We start from the raw sequence: 20400 nt of genomic DNA on the forward strand, positions 1-20400 counted from the left end.
GCCTGTGACCTTTACAGGTATTTCTTCTTGTGTAGTCCTCTTCTTTGTGTCCCTGCCTTCCTTAGGTGAGATAAGAAAATTAGAGGGGGTTGGAGTGAGCAGGATGTCCTTCCTCCATGGTTCTGGAACAAGGCTCTGGTAGTCTTTCCTCCTGAAGACGAGGTGTTGTGGAGAAGGTTCTGGGCATATTTCATTAGGATATTCACAAGGACTCTTCCCCTCTTCCTGCCAGGGCTACAAGGGTGTCTTTCTTGGATCTGCACTCTGAGAACCTGGTGAGATTCCTGGAAGTAAAGCCCATGAAAGTGTGCCTCCCCCCAAGACTACCACTCCTGGGAGTTTCTCACTTTCACTGTAGTCCACACTCAGCCTCCAGCAACTTGTCAAAATTATCAGTTAAGTGTTCCTACAAGTTTATAGCTTTAGTGGCTTCGGTTTCGGGTAAGTATATCTCATTTGTGATTCTGGATTTGCCTATTCTTCAAGATTTCAGGATGGTGGTTTGTTCTGAAACCTCATTTCTCTGTTGAGTCCAAGAAAAGTCACTGATTTTTAGTTTGGTTAGCCTTTTGTTTTTAGCACTTCTTTTCAAGTCTGTACCTCCAGCTTCACGTTGATTGTGTTGAGAAGAAGAGCAGACAAGAAGCAAAGAGTCAGTAGATGTTGTGGGTACCTGAAAACTGGAGAAACCTAGGCCCTGTATTTCAGGGATGGGAAGAAGCCCCAGGTTGGTTTATGAGATCCTCTAGCAATGTGACCTTGTGCCTCACTTCCTGGGTAAGGCTAGGAGAGCTGAAGACTATAAAATAGAAATGGTTTTGTGGTGTCTAGAGGGATTTTGAGCTTTAGGCCTCCTTACATAGTTTTTCTCAGCTCAGGGTATATCACAAAAGTATAAAAATATATTAGCAAAGACAACCTCACAGAGATGAACAGGCCCCATCATATGATAGGAGCAGCAGATTATTTCCCATGTATATGAGTGGTATATGATGCCCTCAGAGAGAGGCAACTATTTTCATTCATTCGTTCTCTGATCCCTGTTTTCTTCTTTCTTCTTTCCTTCTTACACCTATTCCTCTTCTCCACCTTTTCAATTTTTCTTTCTCCATTTCTCCCTCTCTTCATGCTCCCTTCTAACAATAAGATGATAGAATAGAATGCAGTTAAGATGTACTTAAAATTGTAGACTCAGCAGGAATAGGTGGTGGATTAGATTTGTGAATAAGGCATAGGAAATATTATGAATAAGTAAAATAGAAGAGAAAATACTAAATATGGTTTTTAAAACTACTTGTAAAAAAGCAACAAACATTCTAAATGGTAAAATGGTAAAGTCATTTCAGGAAAAAGAAAAGGACGTTACTTATTGAGATTATTACCCAAAATTGTTCTTGATGTTTTAGCAAATCATCTAAAACCACAAAATAAGTGCTGTATATATTATAATTATAAGAGATCAAATTATTTTTCTTACAGTATGGCCATACATTAGAAATTCCAATAGTTTTACATTTTTAAAAAGCATCAGAATTGAGGATTTCTGCTTCCATCAGGAAGAGGTAAATGGTGTAATACACTTCCCTATTGATCCCTGGGCATTGTATATAAACCAAACGTGAGAAGACCTTGAAAGTTAGAGATAAGATGACACACCCTCTAGGGAATTTGGATCCCAAGGAATGACATGGTGGTGAGTTCCCTGGGTTTTCTTTTGGCCTTATATATCCCGACCAGATGCTGGAGAAGCTTACAAACTGGAAACACCAAAGGACATAGACCAAAAAATAAAAAGCCCCAACATAACTCTGTTCTTTCCATATCTAAAAGACAAAGACAGCATTGCAAGACAAATTTATTTTTTAGACAATAACTGCCCTAGTCTAGCTAAATGCCAGAGGGGAGACTGTGGTCCTACACCTACTGGAAAAAGCCAACTAGAGACCCTGTACTTCTAGAGACCCTTGACAGACTGTAATGAGGTCTTTAATCTCCTGACAGAGTGTCAGGGAAGGACAAATGGGGAGTGGGAATAGCCCAGTCCCCACAATGTCAGAAGGCATGTGGGGAGCCTTTATCTCCATCCCTAAAGATGATAATGAGATGCATCTCCCTCTAACCAATGAAGTCATGTCAAAAGAAGGTATAGTGGACAAGTGGGATTTTTATCACCACCCAGCACTAAAAATGATAACACATTTACTATGTAATTAGGTACCCAGGTCCCTCCCAGTCAGGCTGATACCAGTAAAACCTTAATATGGAGCTGGAACTCTCATTTAGCCCTCAATAAAAAGGAGCCCCTCTCTGTCAGGTGTCACTGAAGGCTGAGTGGGAATGTGGACTCACCCACATGTGATAAAACAGAAGATTTAAATAAGATTCACATCCTCATAACATACTATGTAAAATATCTAGGATTCAGTTGAAAATAACTAGTTATATCAAGAACTATGATAATTACAACTTGAATGAGAAAAGACAGTTAACACACACCAACACGAAGATGACACAGATATTAGAATCATCTAACAACAATTTTTAAATAGACATCATAAGCATGTTTCAAAGAGCAGTTGTGAGCATTCCTAGAACAAATGGAAAGGGGCACTTGGGTGGCTCAAATGGTTAAGCATCTGCCTTTGGCTCAGGTCATGATCCCAGGATCCTGGGATCGAGCCTCAGATCAGGCTCCCTGCTTGGCAGGTAACCTGCTTCTCCCTTTCCCTCTACTGTTCCTCTTGTTTGTGCTCTCTCGCTCTCTTTGTCAAATAAATAAAATCTTAAAAAAAAAAAAAAGAACAAATGGAAAAAATAGAAAGTCTCAAAAAAGAAACAAAATCTTCCAAAGAGGGGCACCTGGGTGGCTCAGTCGGTTAAGTGTCTGCCTTCAGCTCAGGTCATGATCCCAGTGTACTGGGATCGAGTCCACATTGGGCTCCCTGCCCAGTGAGGAGTCTGCTTTTCCCTCTCCCTCTGTCCTGCTCGTGTTCTTTTTATCAGTCTCTCTCGCTCTCATTCTTTTTCTGAGAAATAAATAAAATCTTTAAAAAAAAAGGAAAGAAAATCTCTCAAAGAAATAGAAGGTATAAAGAAGAATCAAAAGGAAATTGAAAACTAATAAACGAACTTTAAAAAAACTCAATAGATGACTTCAACAGAAGAATAATGACAGAAGAATAAATCCATGAACTCTAAGATGGAACACTAGAAATTATCCAGTCAGACCAACAGAGAAAAAAGTAGAGTGTAAAACAAAAACAGAGCCTCAGGCCCTTGTTGGACTGTTACAAAATAACATAGGTGTCCTCACAGTCACAGAAGAAGAGAGAAAGAAGGATTAGAAAAGTAGCTGAAAATTTCCCAAATTTGGAAAAAAGCATAATCCCATAGAATCAAGAAGCTGAGTAAACTCCAAAAAAGATACTGCCAAATAAATTCATATCAAGGCACATCATTTTCAAACTTGTGAAAGCTAAAGACAGAAATTAAAAATCTTGAAAGCCAGCAGAGAGAGAAATGATACTTTGCCTGTAGGAGAACACCAAATTGATGACAGTAGTTATCTCATTCGAAAGCATGGAGGCTGCAGTATTTTTCAAGGGCTCTGAGAATGAAACTGTCAACCAAGAATTATACACTCAATGAAAATATTCCTTAGTAATATATAGAGGAAATTGAGACATTTTCAAGACAAGGGAAACTAAGAGAATTCGTTACCAGCCTTCTTATCCTAAAAGAATGCCTGGAGAAAGTTCTTGAGAAACAAAAGAAATGATAAAGGGTTTTGGACCATCAGTAAGGAAGAAAGGGCAACAAAAAGAATAAAATATGAGTAAACGTAATATACTTTCCTTTTCCTCATGAGTTCTTTAAATTATGCTTGATGATTAAAGCCAGAATTAGAACAGTATCTGTAGGTCTCAATGTATGAAGAGGAGATATTTAAGATAAATGTAATATAAATAATGGTAAAAGCATGTAAACAGAGGTAAGCTTTCTATACTTCACTAAACTGACAAAATGTTCCATGAGTGCTGTGTTGGCCTTAGACTTATCAGCCTCCAGAATTGCAAGAAATAAATTTAATAAATAAATAAACAAATATGCAGTTAGGCACCCAGATTTCTTCCAATCAGGCCAAGATCAGTAAAACCTTAAAATACATGTATGTCGGGATACCTGGGTGGCTCAGTTACCTGGGTGGCTCAATCAGTTAAGCGTCTGCCTTTGTCTCAGGTCATGATCCCAGGATCCTGGGATTGAGTCCCACATCAGGCTCCTTGCTGGGGGGGGGGGGGTGGTAGGAGCCTGCTGCTCCCCCTGCTTGTGCTCTTTCTCTCTCTCTCAGTCTCTCTCTGACAAATAAATAAAAATCATTAAAAAACAAAAATAAGGGGCGCCTGGGTGGCTCAGTGGATTAAGCCGCTGCCTTCGGCTCAGGTCATGATCTCAGGGTCCTGGGATCGAGCCCCACATCAGGCTCTCTGCTCCGTGGGGACCCTGCTTCTTCCTCTCTCTCTCTGCCTGCCTCTCTGCCTACTTGTGATCTCTCTGTGTCAAATAAATAAATAAAATCTTTAAAAAAAATAAAATAAAAAATAAAATATGTGTGTGTGTGTGTATACACACACACATATATACATACATATATGATTTGATAATATATAATATGATAATATATATAACGTGATGCCTATAGCAATCACTATAAAAGTCTGTTTAAAGTTATATGCTCAAAAACATTATGGATAAAATAAACTTTATCTTAGTCCATTTGGGCTCCTGTAATGAAATACCACAGACTAGGTAGCTTATAAACAACAGAAATTTATTTATTACAGTATGCAAGACTGAGAAGCCAAAGATCAGGGCACCAGCATGGTTACATTTGGTGAGGGCTCTATTCATAGCCCTCTTTTCCTGGCTTCTTCTCGCTGTGTCCTCACATGGTAGGAGGGATTAAAAAACTATCTCTGGAGCCTCTAAGGCACTAATCCCTTTCACGACAACTCTACTCTCACAACCTCAATACCTCCCAGAGGCCCACCTCCTAATACTATCACCTATGGGGAGGTTAGGATTTCAACATAGAATTTTAGAGGGATACAAACAGAATAGTGGAGTTCTAGAAAAAAGTTTAGCTCATTGGAAGGCAAGAAAGAGAAATGAAAAAGAGAAAAAGAAACCAATTAGAAAATGGGCAAAAGATAAGAAGAAACATTTTACCAAAGAGGATATATGGATGGCAAATAAGTACATGTTAAAAATGTTCAACATCATTAGATACTAGGGAAATGCAAATGTTATTAGTTCATATTTATGAGAGTGGCTAAAAAAGTACAACAGGTTGCTGGCAAGTATTTGGAGAAAATGGATCACTCACACATTGCTGGTGGGAATGTCAAATGATACAACCACTCTGGGAAAGTTTGGCAGTTTCTTATAAAATTAACATGTTCTTATTACACTACCCAGCAGTCGCAGTCCTGGGCATTTATCCCAGAGAAATGAGAACTTATGGTCACAGAAAAAAAGAAAAATTGTGCACAAATGTTTATAGCAGTGTTTTTCATAAACCAGAAACTACCCAGATGTCCTTCAGTGGGTGAATTGTTAAACCAACTGTGGCACAACTAGATGGTGGAATAGTACTAAGCAATGAAAAGGAACAAACCATTAATACACACACGTAACAAATTGGGTGTATTTCATGGGTATTATGCTGAGTGAGAAAAAAGGTCACAATGTGACATAGGATTCCATTTTATAACCTTTTGAAGTGTTGAAGTTATAAAGTTGGAAAACACATTAATGGCTGCTAAGGGTTAGGGATAGTAGAGGGAAGGATGATGAATTTGTACAGGGAAATCTGTGGGGATGTTATAGTTCTGTATATTGGTTGCTGTGGTGATTACTGTAGAAACCTCCACATGTGGTAGAACTATACACATATACCAGAGTCAGTTTCTTGGTTTTGATATTGTATTATAGTTCCATAACTGTGCCCAGTGGGGGAAGTGGCTGAAGAGGTACATAGGATTTCTCTGTACTATCTTTGCAATTGCCTATGTATCTATAGTTATTTCAGAATAAAAAGTTAAACATTTTTAAAGTAGAATTAATAAAATTTGTTTTTTCAGAAATCATGCTGGTTGTGTTAGCTAAGTGTTAGCTGGTTGGCTACCATTACTGCCACCAATGAACACTGGATACTACATGCTGCCATTAGTCCTGCTGCCAATGCTGCTCCTAGAAACGGATTGTAGTAGAATTGACTCCACAGGTGTGTGGGGTCTGTAAACCCTACGATTTCCAAAAAAAAAGGTCTGTATATTCCAAAGATAGGTCTGATTCTTAACAAGCTCCTGGGGGATAATCTCTAAGCCCTTGGAATATTCAGCCTGATTAGAGTGTCTTTTTGTTTACTTGGAACTTTGGGCCATACTAGATAGTTTATGTTAACAGTGTGATTTATAGTAGGCCTTGGCCCTTTTGGTATTGTATATTACATATACAGTGGGCCTGTGGCCTTGTGGTACCTCTGCACAGGTTGGAGGCTGAGTAACTAAGGTCAGCCACACGAGTGTCCTGTGCCTACCTGACTGACCCTCAGTAAAATCCCAGCCCAGGCAAACTTCCCAGGTTGCCACCTAACTTGCTGGGAGATTTAAGCACCGCCATACAGCTACACTGAGAGAAGACAACCAGAAGCATATGCTTAGTTTCTCCTGGAGTCTTTCCTCTGCACCTTTTGGTTTTGTTGATTTAAAATCAGTATGCTTTTGCTGTAATAAAAAATAACCATGACTTTAACACCTTCTCTGAGTTCTGTGAGTTCTTCTAGTGAATCACTGAATCTCAGGGTAGTTTTCAGGACCTTGCCACACTGGTAAATCCTAGATCACATTCTCTTGGCTGCTAAGGGAATGTGAAAAAGTAAATATCTGGCCTTCATAAAGGCTTTTGCAGCTTGAACTGTTATGTAGTATACAGTATATAACACAGAATTCCCTTACTAAAACATGAAACAAATAATTGAAGTGTATCTAACCCCAAGGGTTTTCAATAAGCATCTATAGGACTGTAGAAAGAGTCCTAAAAATAAGACAAAGAGATAAAGAGATAAAAAGACTTGCACAGTTACTTTGCAAAAAAACTAATAGGTCCATTAATACATGAATGTGTGTTTCACTACATGCATCAGAAATGTAAATTAAAATCACAGGAGAGATACCAATAAAATACGTGTCACATTGACACAAAGTTTGGAAAAGTTTTTATATTACCAAGCACTGTAGAGTATGTCAGTCTTATTCCTGGGCATCTGGTGTCACAGGAATGAAAAACATTAAGCATTAAATATAAGGATACATGTACAAGTATTTTATTGCAGTGTTGTGTGCATGTATTTGCTCCCAAAACATTGAAACTAGACGACCGTCATTGGGGAAATGATTGACTACATTGCAGTACATACCTATCGTGGAATATTATGCAGCAGTGTAAAAAATGAGTCAGAGGTAGATTAGTGTCAACTAAAATAAATCTGTTGAATTAAAGTGTATATGACCTTAATTTTTGTGAAATAGTAAAAAATAAGATGACTTTTTAAACATGGAAAGATACAAAAATGGTTGTTAAAATGCATGTTTGGCAGATGAGGGTTGAGGTGGAGGAAAGGAGTGGGAGGCAGTAAAGTGAAAGAATGCAGTTTAAAATACAGCATATATATAATCCCATTTTTGTAATCATATGTATGCACAAAGTATTACATGAAAAAGGTAGCATCAAAATCTTATTATCAGTTATCTCAGGTTGGTATGGTGCCATTTGGAGTGATGTTTACTTAATTTCTAAAATACTTAACGTTCGGGATGCCTGGGTGGCTCAGTGGGTTAAGCCTCTGCCTTCAGCTCAGGTCATGATCTCAGGGTCCTGGGATTGAGCCCCGCATTGGGCTCTCTGCTAAGCAGGGAGCCTGCTTCCTCCTCTCTCTCTGCCTGCCTCTCTGCCTACTTGTGATCTCTCTGTCAAATAAATAAATTAAAAAAAATAAAATACTTAACGTTATTATTTAAATTCTTTTTATTTTCACTTTTTAAAGATTTTATTTATTTATTTAGTGTGTGTGTGAGTGGGGGTAGGGACAGAGGAAGAGAAAGAGAATCTCAAACAGACTCCACACTGAGCATAGAGCCTGATGCAGGGCTCGATCTCACAACCCTGAGATCATGACCTTAGCTGAAATCAAGAGTCAGGTGTTCAACCGACTGAGCCACCCAGGTGCCGCAATGTTTAAATTTTTAATGACAAATATGCTCTGTTTGTATAAGGAAACACAGGAAGGAATAAAGAATACCTCTCAGGTTTCTAGCTTGAGCAACAGGGTGGATGGTGTGATTCATTCACTCATTAATAAACATTTTTGAGCATATAAAATATGCCAGGTGTCATTGTAGATACAGGGTATACAGCAATGAATAAAACAAAATGAAAATCCATTTCCCTAAAAGGCTTTTTATTCTGAGGGGGAGGGAGTGGCATGACTAAGGGAGAAACACAGTGTCCGTGAGGAAGAGGATATGTACAAAGGAATCAGTTTGAGACCTATTTGAAAATATTGAGGAATATCCAGTTGCAGAAGTGAGGCAGGCAGTTGGATTATGGATCTAGAATTCATAGGCCAAAGCAAGACTGGAGATACAGATATAGAAGCAGATAGCATATAAAATGATGTTTCAGACCTCCTTTCCTGAGTCTGATCACGTCCCACTGCAGACACTTTACAGAGGAAGTGCTGAGGAAAAACAGGCAGCTGACAGGGGAGGTTGCTATGCAACAGATGAGGAAAATCAGCCAGCCAGGCAGAATTGATGTTGGCCCTTGGGGACCAAATGCTGCCATCTTCCTAGCATTAGCTTTCTTTCATATGCAGACTCCTGGCAGGAAGTGATGCCAGAACAAATGTGAAATGTACCAAGGTCTGCCTTGTATTTTTGGAAAGTATCAGTTAATTTGAGTCATTTCACATCGGTATATGATTTTCTGAGTCTCCAGTCATCTGGAAGCATATCAGCATGTGTGTCCTTGGGTCGAACACCAGTCAGTGCTATTTGTGCTTCCCATTTTGTATGTTGAGAATCTGGCTCAGGAAGTGAAATGACCTGAGCCAGCTCACACAGCTAGGGGTAGAATATTCCAGCAATTCATCCCAGGAGTTGAGGCCCAAGCCCTGGAAGGAACCAGGGTAAACATTTACACTAAATCTAGGCTTGCTGTGGTTCAGGCACGTAAGTGCTTGATTGTCCTGGCTTCTCAAGGGGGCACCAGGAAGGCCTTAGGGGCAGCGGTGTTTGTGCCACTCACAGGGAGAGAACTGACAATGGGAGCAGGGAGTGGACCCCCCAGGAACAATTCCCACACCTGGATGGACCCACATAGAGGGGGTGGGGACTAGGGGTCTCTGTGTTCTCCCACGTGCAGAGCATGAGCTTAAGTCCCAGGGAATACAAACCTTGCTTATTTAGAATAGGTGTTGACAGGGCACAGGAGGTGTATGTGTGGGATCTGTCTCAAAACTGAAGAGGGTAGGGTGCCTCAGTTCCCAGGCCAGCGCTAGTGGAGCAAGGATTTTGGAGTCAATAAGACCCAAGGCCCACATTTTGCATTTTCTCTTGACTGGTTCTGTGGCCTTGTCTAGGTCATTGAGTGTGTCTGTGCTTTAGCTTTCTGACCTGTAAAATGGGGTTGCTGACATTCACCTCCCAGGGCGGCCTGAGAGAAAGACAACCCCCAGCACAGATTGCGCTGTGATGTTCAAGCTGTTCTCTTCCCTCCCCTCCTCACCTGCGCACGAAATATGCGCATGGCTGGAGCTGCACAAAGGGCAGGAAAGAAGCTAATGTTTATGAGTCTGGAATCTGTTGAGAGGGATCATACGAATTCTTGTGACAGGTGCAGACTTTCTACCTCCAACAGTGTATTCTGCCTGGCCATTCCTTTCCCTGGGTCCCAAAGTAGGTGAGCTTAGCAGGAGCCTAGCACTTGTTGCAGTAGAGACCCCGCACGGACACCTCCTTAATAGTGACTTAAGTGGTGCTAGGCGCGGGGGTGTGTGTGTGGAGATGCTTGCAGACTGGACAGGAGGGGCCACAAGAGGGGAGGGATAGAACAGAGACGCATTGCGGAAAAGATAGGGGGCCTGCGTGTGGGGCGAGGGGTGGGACCTAAAGGCACAACACATCTGTTTGGGGGAGGGGATATTGATGAAGGAGGTGGGACCGTGGTATACTGTAGACCTGGTTGGTGGTGGGATGGTGTGTTGGCAAAGGGGCGGGATTGCCTCCCACTGCACATGCGCACCATGGTGTTCAGGACGAAGCTTTTGTTGGGGAAGCGGGCGGGACTTTTATTTGGTCGGTCAGGTCTTGCGCATGCGCACAACTATCTGAGGCGGTGGGTGGTATATTAGGCGGAGAGGCGGGGTCGTCCTAGCTGCCGCGCTGGCATTTTCTCCTGGACAAGGAGAGGGTGCGGCTGCTGAGAGCCGAGCACTGCAATCCCGATCCTCTGAGTCGTGAAGAAGGGAGGCAACGAGGGGGTTGGGGTTGGGGCCTGAGGCAAGGTGAGATTTAGCCCCCAGACAGGGCATCTGCCCCCTGGTGCGGGCCTCCCATTTTTCATTTCGATCCCTTTACCCCGGATTCTGATCCCCCTTCCACTCCCCGAACCCCCATTCACGCCCCTCACCCGATCCTTCCTTACTCAGAACCCCTGTTCGTTCTCCGAACCCCTCCCATCGTTAAAAATCTCCACAGATTTCTCGACCTCAATCTGTACTGTCATACGATTCCTCCTCCTGATTCGAAACCTCCATTCAATTTACCATATGCGAGTCCCAACCCACTCCCCTGGATTCAGAACTGTTACGGGCTTTCCAAACCCCGATTTGAAGCTTCTCTCCCTCAGTGGCTTCTCGGGATTCAGAGCCTCCATCCTGACACCCATTCACTTCTCCCACTCTGATCCAGCCCGTTCCCTTCACATTCAGCGCCTCATTCTCCCCCACAGTCAAACCCGACACCCCCCCCCCCAAATTCGGTCCTTCCTATTTGCCCTCTGTAGTATAACGCCCAGCTCCTCCCCCACATCCCCTAGGCTCTGCTCTTGCCAGAGGGACAGGAGCCATGGCTCAGAAAATGGACTGTGGTGCGGGCCTCCTCGGCTTACAGGTGAGATCTCCACTCCCCACCCCACCATTTCCCTAGCCGACGGTTCCCTGGGGCCCCTTTGGCCGCCCAAAAGCCTGAATCTGATTTTGCCCTCTTCGTGCCTAGGCTCCGTCGTCTTTCAAATTCCCATGGTTTATTGGGGGGGGGGAGGGGCGTCCCTTTTCAGCCATCAGTCCCTGCTTAGAGAAAGGGGAGACCCTGTTAGTACTCAGGGCAATCTGCCCAGAGAATGCGGGTTGGGTAAGGAACCATTTTCTTCCACAGCCCTGACGCTTGTAGAGCAGTCTGCCACCCCCTCCCCCAACCTCCCGTTGCCACCCTCCCTCCTGCATTCCCCATGCCTGCAACGCCCCCCCCCCCCCCCCCCCGCCCCACTATTCCCCTCAACTCCTCGAGGCGGCAGCCTTGCTCTGGCTCGCCTCGCATCCATGGCTTCTGCCGCACACCGCAATTCTCTGCTCTAACCTCCTCCATCAACCCCTACCGCCCCCTTCATTCTCCTTCGTCCCCCTCCTCATTCCTCCCCACCCCTCATTTAGTCCTGCCCCATTCCGTCCCTGCCACACATTTTGTTACCATTCCGCCTCCCATCGCCCCTTGCTGGTGGTTTAGATCTGCGCCTCAGCCTTTTTGCACCATCCGCCTGCGTGCCCTTCCCCTGCACTTCTCCCCCAACCCTCCTGCTTCCACTTCGGAGGCCCAGAAAATTCATTTTCTCCCCCGTTATTTGCAGGCTGAGGCCTCCGTAGAAGACAGCACCTTGCTTATGCAGACCCTGATGGAGGCCATCCAGATCTCGGAGGCTCCACCTGCCAACCAGGCTACAGCAGCTGGGCCGAATGCTAGTCCCCAGAGTTCACAGCCCCCAACAGCCAGTGAGATGGCTGATACTCAGGTTTTAGCGGCTTCCGCTAGGCCCAAAACAGCCATTAAGGCTCAGAACGCCCCGACAAAAGGCCCAAATGGTGCCTATGATTTCTCTCAGGCTCTGAATGCCAAGGAGATGCCCAATGCGCCACCTAAGGCAGCCTTTAAGTCCCAGAATCCCACCCCAAAAGGCCCAAATGCTGCCTATGATTTTTCCCAGGCAGCAACCACCAGTGAGTTAACTGCTAACAAGTCTGAGACGGCCTTTAAGGCCCAGAATGCCACTACTAAGGTGGGCCCAAATGCCACCTACAATTTCTCTCAGTCACTCAGTGCCAGTGAGATGGCCAACACTCAGCCTAAGACAGCCTTTAAGGCTTGGAATGACACCACTAAGGCCCCAACAGTTGATACGCAGACCCAGAATATTAACCAAGCCAAGATGGCCACTAACCAGCCTGAGGTAGAGACCAACCCAGGTATCCCTGAATCTGATGGTGCAGCTGCACAGACATCAGCAGATGGTTCCCAGGCTCAGAATCTGGAGTCCAGGACTATAATTCGGGGCAAGAGGACCCGCAAGGTGAGATCCCTGCTAGCTCCACTTTGCTTTGGGCTCTCTCCTTTCTTCTCTGAGGTTCATTTGTTCTAAATAACACACACAAAAAAATACGTATATAATGGCCTGTATTCAGTTGGGTTGTAGGGGATGATAAGGTGAATGTGATAATTTCTGCCCTCTGAATATCCACAGACTAATGGGGAGATGAGACATGGACATATACTGCATACGCACATAATGCATAATGTACGTAATTCAGTTTACATTTTCATAAGAGCTGCTGTGTATTAGGTCTTGAGCTAGGCACGTTCACACAGGTTATCTCATTAAATCTTCAAGATGTTACCAGCTAGGGTTTATAGTCTCAGTTTCACAGAGAAGGAAACTAAGTTCTAGAGAGGTGAAGTGACTTGAGTGATTTGTCCAGGGTGGTACAAGCAGAGCCAGTGTTGGACATAGGAAGAGGAGAAGCTTCAGGCCCCACCCTTGGGTTGCTCCTGGCCTGATGCAGAGATGAAACTCCTGCTTTGAAGACAGTGAAAGACAAGCCCAGGACTCAGGGTGACCATTGGCTAGTGGGTCAGGCTGTCACTACAGGTGAGGGTTTTAGGGGACCTTCCTGTAATAGATAGGGTGAGGAAACAAACATCTGGTGACTTTGGACCTTCCTTCTCTCTAATGATGCAGATTAATAACTTGAATGTGGACGAGAGCAGCAGTGGGGATCAGAGGCGGGCCCCACTGGCTACAGGGACGTGGAGGTCTGCACCGGTTCCAGTTACCACTCAGAACCCACCTGGCGCACCCCCCAATGTGCTCTGGCAGACCCCATTGGCCTGGCAGAACCCGTCAGGCTGGCAAAACCAGCCAGCCAGGCAGACCCCACCAGCACGTCAGAGCCCCCCAGCTAGGCAGACCCCACCAGCCTGGCAAAACCCAGTTGCTTGGCAGAACCCAGTGATCTGGCCAAACCCAGTGATCTGGCAGAATCCAGTCATCTGGCCGAACCCCATTGTCTGGCCTGGTCCCGTTGTCTGGCCGAACCCACTGGCCTGGCAAAATCCACCTGGATGGCAGACCCCACCTGGATGGCAGAACCCACCAGGCTGGCAGGGTCCTCCAGATTGGCAAGGCCCTCCTGACTGGCCCCTACCACCTGACTGGCCTCTACCACCTGATTGGCCAATTCCCACTGACTGGCCGCTCCCACCTGACTGGATCCCCACTGACTGGCCAGTCCCCCCTGACTGGCAGAACCTGCGACCTTCACCAAACCTGCGCCCCTCTCCCAATTCGCGTGCCTCACAGAACCTGGGTGCCTCACAGCCCCGAGATGTGGCCCTTCTTCAGGAAAGAGTAAGAACTGTTATTCCTAGTCACTTTTCCCTCTCTTCCTCCTTTCTTTGTTGTCCTTCTATCTTCTATTCATTCAAGTTTCCTGTAACTATTTTAATAACTTTAATGATTTTTTTTCCTCTCATAGGCAAATAAGTTGGTCAAGTACCTGATGCTTAAAGATTATACCAAGGTGCCCATCAAGCGCTCAGGTAAGCACCCAGTGCCCTCCCCCAGCACTCTGCCCTTCCCCTCACCCCATGCTCTATGGACATTCCTTTGCTTATAGGTCCCCTCCCCTTTAATGCCCTTTCTGTGGCTGATTCTTCATTTTTCATTCTTGAGGGCCCTGATTCTGTTCCCTTTAGCAGGACTGGCAAAGGGGTTGTAGTTCCATGGCCCCTGCTCAGCTCAGGTACCCTGTTCTCTCTCCTGCAGAAATGCTGAGGGATATCATCCGTGAATACACTGATGTTTATCCAGAAATCATTGAACGTGCATGCTTCGTCCTGGAGAAGGTGAGAAGGCAGCCCTGAGGAACAGGGAAAATGAGGGAAGGTTTTGATAACAAAGATTCATGGGATTCCGACTGGGAGTTTAGAGCCGAAGTCTCACAGGGAAGTGAGCAACTGAATATGGGTAGCCAGTGCTAGATACTGTAATTTCACAGTCTGTTTTCTTGTCCCTGTAGAAATTTGGGATTCAACTGAAGGAGATTGACAAAGAAGAACACCTGTATATTCTCATCAGTACCCCCGAGTCCCTGGCTGGCATATTGGGAACGTAAGATGGGAAAAGAGGTGGAACATTGCCTTTCTCTGGGTGCTTTTTTCATGGGAGTGTCAAGTAGGTCATGGTCCAAGTTTCAGGATCACATACCAGCTCATGGTCAGAACTGAGGTAGAATTAACCCCTTGCTAAGGAATACTGGGGAAGCTAGATGGGTAAGCTGCCCCGGGTGTCTAATACAAATGACTACTGAAAACATATTTTTTGTACCCCTTTAGGACCAAAGACACACCCAAGCTGGGTCTCCTCTTAGTGATACTGGGCGTCATCTTCATGAATGGCAACCGTGCCAGTGAAGGTAAGTGTCTGGACCTGCAGCTGGGGGTTGGCTACAGCCTGATTTCTGTGCTCATTTTCCGTGCCTTGTCTCCCCTTGCCTCCCATTGCAGCTGTCCTCTGGGAGGCCCTACGCAAGATGGGACTGCGTCCTGGGTATGACTGGGCTCTTTCATCTCTTGCCTGTTTATATCATCCTTTGGCAACAGAGGATGGTCCCAGGATTGCATCAGCCTGGTGGTCTAGGGGAATTGGTTTGGGGAGGTATAGAGCCCAAGGATGTACCCTGGGTGGATGGGCAAATAGTTCTGAACTCTTTGTCTCTTCTCTCATCTCTGACCTCTGTGCTAGGAAGCTCTTTTCTTTTCTTTGGACAGTGTCATAGTCTCTGATAATGGGTTTGTTTTTTTATACTATCAGGGTGAGACATCCTCTTCTTGGAGATCTGAGGAAACTTCTCACTTACGAGTTTGTAAAGCAAAAGTAAGTGCTATCTAAGGGATTTTATCTGGTCCTCATGAGTTCTTTGTGCTGGTCAGCCTCAGACAATCTTTCCTATGCTCATTTCTTACACTATACATATGCATTCACATAGAAAAACACATACATACTTGGAAGTATTTATCAAGTATCCCTGCTTGTGGTTGAATTTTTCTGCAGTATAGTTATCTTGCAAGTAAAACCTGTCCACTATACCCACACTGACATTTCCAAGGCTGAGGTGTACAGTAATTGCAGTGGGCCAACTGTGTCTCAATAAGATTATAAGAATGTGGAGTTAGAGCCGGGACACAAGGGGTGAGATTAATTATTGTCCTTTCTATGACCTTATATAAGCCACCCTGCAGTTCTAGGTGGCTGCTTAATGTAGAAGCACTGGTACAGGAGTTTGAAGACCTGTCTCTTAGAATATAATTAAGCTAGGTTTATGGGGTGCCTGGGTGGCTCAGTTGGTTAAGCGTCTGACTCTTGATCTCAGCTCAGTTGTCGATCTGAGGGTCGTGAGTTCAAGCCCAGCATTGGGCTTCACACCGGACATGGAGCCAATTTAAAATAAAAATAAAAATAAATTTGAAAAAAATAGAATTAAGCTAGGTTATGAATGAATCTGGGGGGAGGGGTTGCTACCTGAAATTAAGGGTTTCGAATATAGTATGATGCATTGTTGGACTGCCATTCTTGCCTGGGTAGAAACAAACACCTTTCTGCTCTATAAGGTACCTGGATTACAGACGAGTGCCCAACAGCAACCCTCCTGAGTATGAGTTCCTCTGGGGCCTCCGTTCCTACCATGAAACTAGCAAGATGAAAGTGCTGAGATTCATTGCAGAGGTAATAGGGGAACTGTTCCAGAGTCGATAGGTGAAGGGATGATGTATGACTGTCTGGGAAAGGCCAGAGCAGGAAAAAGACCTCAGATATTGCACATGGTAGGTGCTGAATTATTGGTGGTATTTATTATTGCTGTTATGTAAACAGTAACACAAAGTAGAGTACTAAATATATAGCAGGTGTTTCGTAAATATTAACTCCTACTATTACGGGTTTTGTTTTACTTTCTATTCTTCATCTCAGGTTCAGAAAAGAGATCCTCGTGACTGGACTGCACAGTTTATGGAGGCTGCAGATGAGGCCTTGGATGCTCTGGATGCTGCTGCAGCTGAGGCTGAGGCCCGGGCTGAGGCGAGAACCCGCATGGGGATTGGAGATGAGGCCGTATCTGGGCCCTGGAGCTGGGATGACATTGAATTTGAGCTGCTGACCTGGGATGAGGAAGGAGAGTTTGGCGATCCCTGGTCTAGAATCCCATTTACTTTCTGGGCCAGATACCACCAGAATGCCCGCTCCAGATTTCCTCAGACCTTCGCTGGCCCCATTATTGGCCCTGGTGGTACAGCCAGTGCCAACTTCGCTGCCAACTTTGGTGCCATTGGTTTCTTCTGGGTTGAGTGAGATATTGGGTAGGTATATCACTTTGGTTTGGGCAGTTAGGCTCATTGGGAGAGAGGGTATGTGGGAATGTATTTATATGCAAGATCTGTGAATCCTAGGAAACCCATGGTGGGGAGATGAGGAAAGTATAGGGAAGCAGTATTTGGTATTTATATTTCTTACTATTGGAAATATATCCTTGATTATTAATTTTTTCTTTCTTATGTCCACAGATATTGCTAATCAGTTGCAATAGTCTTTCCCCTGAGTGAGGCTGAAGCCTCAGATTCCTTCTAAACACAGCTATCTAGAGAGCCACGTCCTGTTGACTGAAAGTGGCATGCAAGATAAATTTATTTGCTGTTCCTTGTCTGTTGCTTTTTTTCCCCCTTGTGTGCTGTCAAGTTTTGGTATCAGAAATAAACATTGAAACTGCAAAGTGAATTAGATATGCTCTCTGGTTTTTCCATGTTAGGGAGAAATCAACTTATTTATGTGGGAAAGAGAGGGCCTCAGTTCTAGCCTGAGGGGCAGATTAGCTTTCAACTGGTAAAAATATGGGTAGATTCTGTTTAAGGATTAGGAAACAAAGGAGGAAGTAATGAACACAAATGTTAATGAGGTCCAAGAACGAGTATGGTTTACTTTATAAATTCTGCTTAGGTGACTCATGTAAGAGACATGCTGCTAGGTGTCCTGGAGAGACATTAAAAGAGATGAAATAATGAGAGAGGGTGTAGGTGGTCAGATAGTTGCATTTAAGAAGACAGAGGAGGTAGAACTCCAGGTAATGACAAGACCCGAAGAGTGGGTGGTTGAAGGAGAGGGAAAATAACTGTTCCTGGAGATGATGTCCCTGGGATTCCAGGTGTTGGTTGTATTATCCACGTGGAAAGTAAAATAACTCCAGGATCGGGGCAGGAGTAGGAACAGAGAACACTATGATCCTGGTACTAGAGTCTCATGTGTGAGAAAAAATCTCATCTCCTTAGCCACATTGTCCATAAAGAGATGGGCTCACGAGACCCTCCCTTTTCATCTCTGGAAATGTTGCCCCGGAACCTGTCCCTCTAGAAAGCCCTCACAATCCCCCACCACAATAGGACCAGGGCCTCATCACAGACAAGTTTTTATGGATAGTGAGGGAAATCTCATATTGGCCTCTTCTCCCCCCCTGCAAGGAACAAGAGTAATCTTTGCTGTTCAGAGAATAAGAATTGAGAAAGTAAGACAAGACTTTGTATAAAGCTAGATTACCTTGTGACTAAACAAGGACCTGGTTTGAGCTACTGAGATCTTCACTGGAACTCTGACTGAGTATGAAATTAGGCCTAAGCCATAACTTCCTCAGAGGCTTGGTGGTACCTAAGCATGTCGCAAGGGCAGAAATGAGCTCCCAGGGTAAAAACAACAACAACAACAACAAAAAACGAGCAAAGGCAATTTAGCCTCCTAGGAATGGTGTCCGGGCTTCCTCAGGTTCTGGAGTGATATCCACATTCTGGGGGGGCGGGGAGAGAGCCCAGGATTAATAGGAAGGAGGCAGCATTGTGGAGCCCCAGCCCCTCCCCTGCTTCTTGTTCTCATTGCCTGGCTCCCCTCCTTCAGCCAGGCCTGGATCCTGACCCCCTTTTCTCAGGCATGCCTCTGGGGACTGGGGACACGACTTGCTCTATCCCTGCAACTCTGTGGTACCTCAGGCCTGGGCCACGGTTCCTGCATTTCTTTGTGCTAGTTATTCTTGTTGGTATGAAACACCCATGCTCTGTGGGATTGGGGCAGCCTTTCTGTGCAAGTTGGTGCTTTCACCATGTGCCGGGTTAGGCCACAGAGTCCCTCACCTACCTCAGGTTTCTCCTGGTGTATGTTACGGCTCCCACATTCAGGTAGATGGACTCCACTTTGCAGTCTCAGAAAAGAACGACTTGCCCATCTATAAGCTCCCCAAGGTAAGTACAGGTCTTCCTTGAAGTGTCATTCACTCCCACACCCATCACCACCCACACCCCCAGCTCCATCCTGTGTGCAGATTGTGACTGTTCTGTAGGGAGGGGAATGTAGACCAGCTGTGTGATGTATGGGGAAGGCACCAAGTCTAGGAGAAGCCAATAGGATGTTTTACCAGCTGCCCCTAGGAGTCTCAGAGTTCTCTGAGCCTCAGTTGTTCAACTGAGAATGGGAAGATGAGAATAGATAATCTCTGGGAACTCCCCCAACTCTTGAGCTTGTAGGATAGTAATCTAATCTATATAATAGTGATGGATCCCTGTGGATCTTCTTAGCTGTGTTAGGTGCTGACGTGGTGGAAGAGTCTTGGAGCAATCAATCCCAGGTAAAGTTTATTTAAAGAAAAATGTGGTTATGGCAACATCAGAGGTATGGAAGGTCACAAGGGAATTCTGGAAGCCTAAAGAGAGGGAAAGTTATCATTGGAGCCTGGGGATGGCAGAAAGGCCCAATACCCATGGAAGCCCCTTTAACTCAATCTGTGGATTATATTCTACTCTGGGCTTCAGTGCAATGTCTGCCCTTTTCATACCCCAGAAGAGATTTGATTCTGTCCCTTCCTTGCTCATGAAAGTCTGGTGCAATTTGGACAGTTGGCAAAATCTACTGAATAAAGTCTTTAAATTTGATAATAGAATTATATCAATGTTAGTGATCTGGTTTTGAGTATTATGCTGTTTTCTGTTAAGAGAATGCCTTTGTAACTTACACTAAAAATATTTTAAAAGGTGTGTCTGTGTGTGTGCATGGAGAGAGAGGATAAAGTAAATACAGTGAGTGTTAACATTGGGGAATCTGGGTTAAGTGTATACAGGAACTATTTTTACTATTACTTCAACTTTGTTTTTTTAAGATTTTACTTATTTGTCAGAGAAATAGCAAGAGAGAGAGAGATAGCGCGCACAAGCAGGGGAAGTGGCAGGCAGTGGGAGAAGCAGGCTCCCTGCTGAGCAAGGAGCCTGATTTGGGACTCCATCTTAGAACCCTGGGATCATGATCTCCTGAGCCGAAGGCAAACGCTTAACCACTGAGCCACCCAGGCATCCCTCTTGCAACTTTTTGTAAGTCTTGAGTTACATCAGAGTAACAAGAAATAAAAGTTATTCTTATTTTAACAAATAATCACTAAAGTTTACTTATCTACCTATACACACTTCTTGCCATTAAACCCTTTGGTAAAAGGACACTGTAACATGATGCAGTTACTCTTCATGCAAACAAAAGTGTCTTTGCTCCTCTTTAAATAGAAAAAAAACCCTAAGTTTCATAAGTTGTTGCATCCAGATCCAAGTCCAGGGTTAATTGTTCATCCCAATTAGCAGAGATTTTGAATGAACACATTTGGGGAAATGCAAACAAAACAGATTTAGGGAAGTGGTGTATGAACTTCTTGGGACT

The 20400-nt window shown here is 44.5% G+C and overlaps 1 protein-coding gene across 3 annotated transcripts in view; it reads left to right on the forward strand.

Moving 5' to 3' along the window:
* MAGED1 (MAGE family member D1) overlaps positions 1 to 17439 on the forward strand; it is a 58818-nt gene extending 41379 nt beyond the window's left edge. The window contains exons 2-14 of one of the 3 annotated variants that reach the window (XM_045995375.1): positions 233 to 441; positions 11161 to 11234; positions 11968 to 12684; positions 13351 to 14019; positions 14147 to 14210; positions 14437 to 14516; positions 14690 to 14781; positions 15006 to 15085; positions 15177 to 15219; positions 15484 to 15546; positions 16281 to 16395; positions 16639 to 17024; positions 17229 to 17439. In XM_045995375.1, the coding sequence (XP_045851331.1) occupies positions 300 to 441; positions 11161 to 11234; positions 11968 to 12684; positions 13351 to 14019; positions 14147 to 14210; positions 14437 to 14516; positions 14690 to 14781; positions 15006 to 15085; positions 15177 to 15219; positions 15484 to 15546; positions 16281 to 16395; positions 16639 to 17016 (2517 nt within the window). In that variant the 5' untranslated portion in view covers positions 233 to 299 and the 3' untranslated portion in view covers positions 17017 to 17024; positions 17229 to 17439. Of the gene's footprint in view, positions 1 to 232; positions 442 to 10333; positions 10628 to 11160; positions 11235 to 11967; positions 12685 to 13350; positions 14020 to 14146; positions 14211 to 14436; positions 14517 to 14689; positions 14782 to 15005; positions 15086 to 15176; positions 15220 to 15483; positions 15547 to 16280; positions 16396 to 16638; positions 17025 to 17228 lie in introns of those variants that run through there. The other 2 variants (XM_045995378.1, XM_045995377.1) reach the window with 2 other exon arrangements.
* Positions 17440 to 20400: the final 2961 nt, after the last annotated feature.

Source organism: Meles meles, chromosome X, assembly GCF_922984935.1.
Source record: "Meles meles chromosome X, mMelMel3.1 paternal haplotype, whole genome shotgun sequence".
NCBI lineage: Eukaryota > Metazoa > Chordata > Mammalia > Carnivora > Mustelidae > Meles > Meles meles.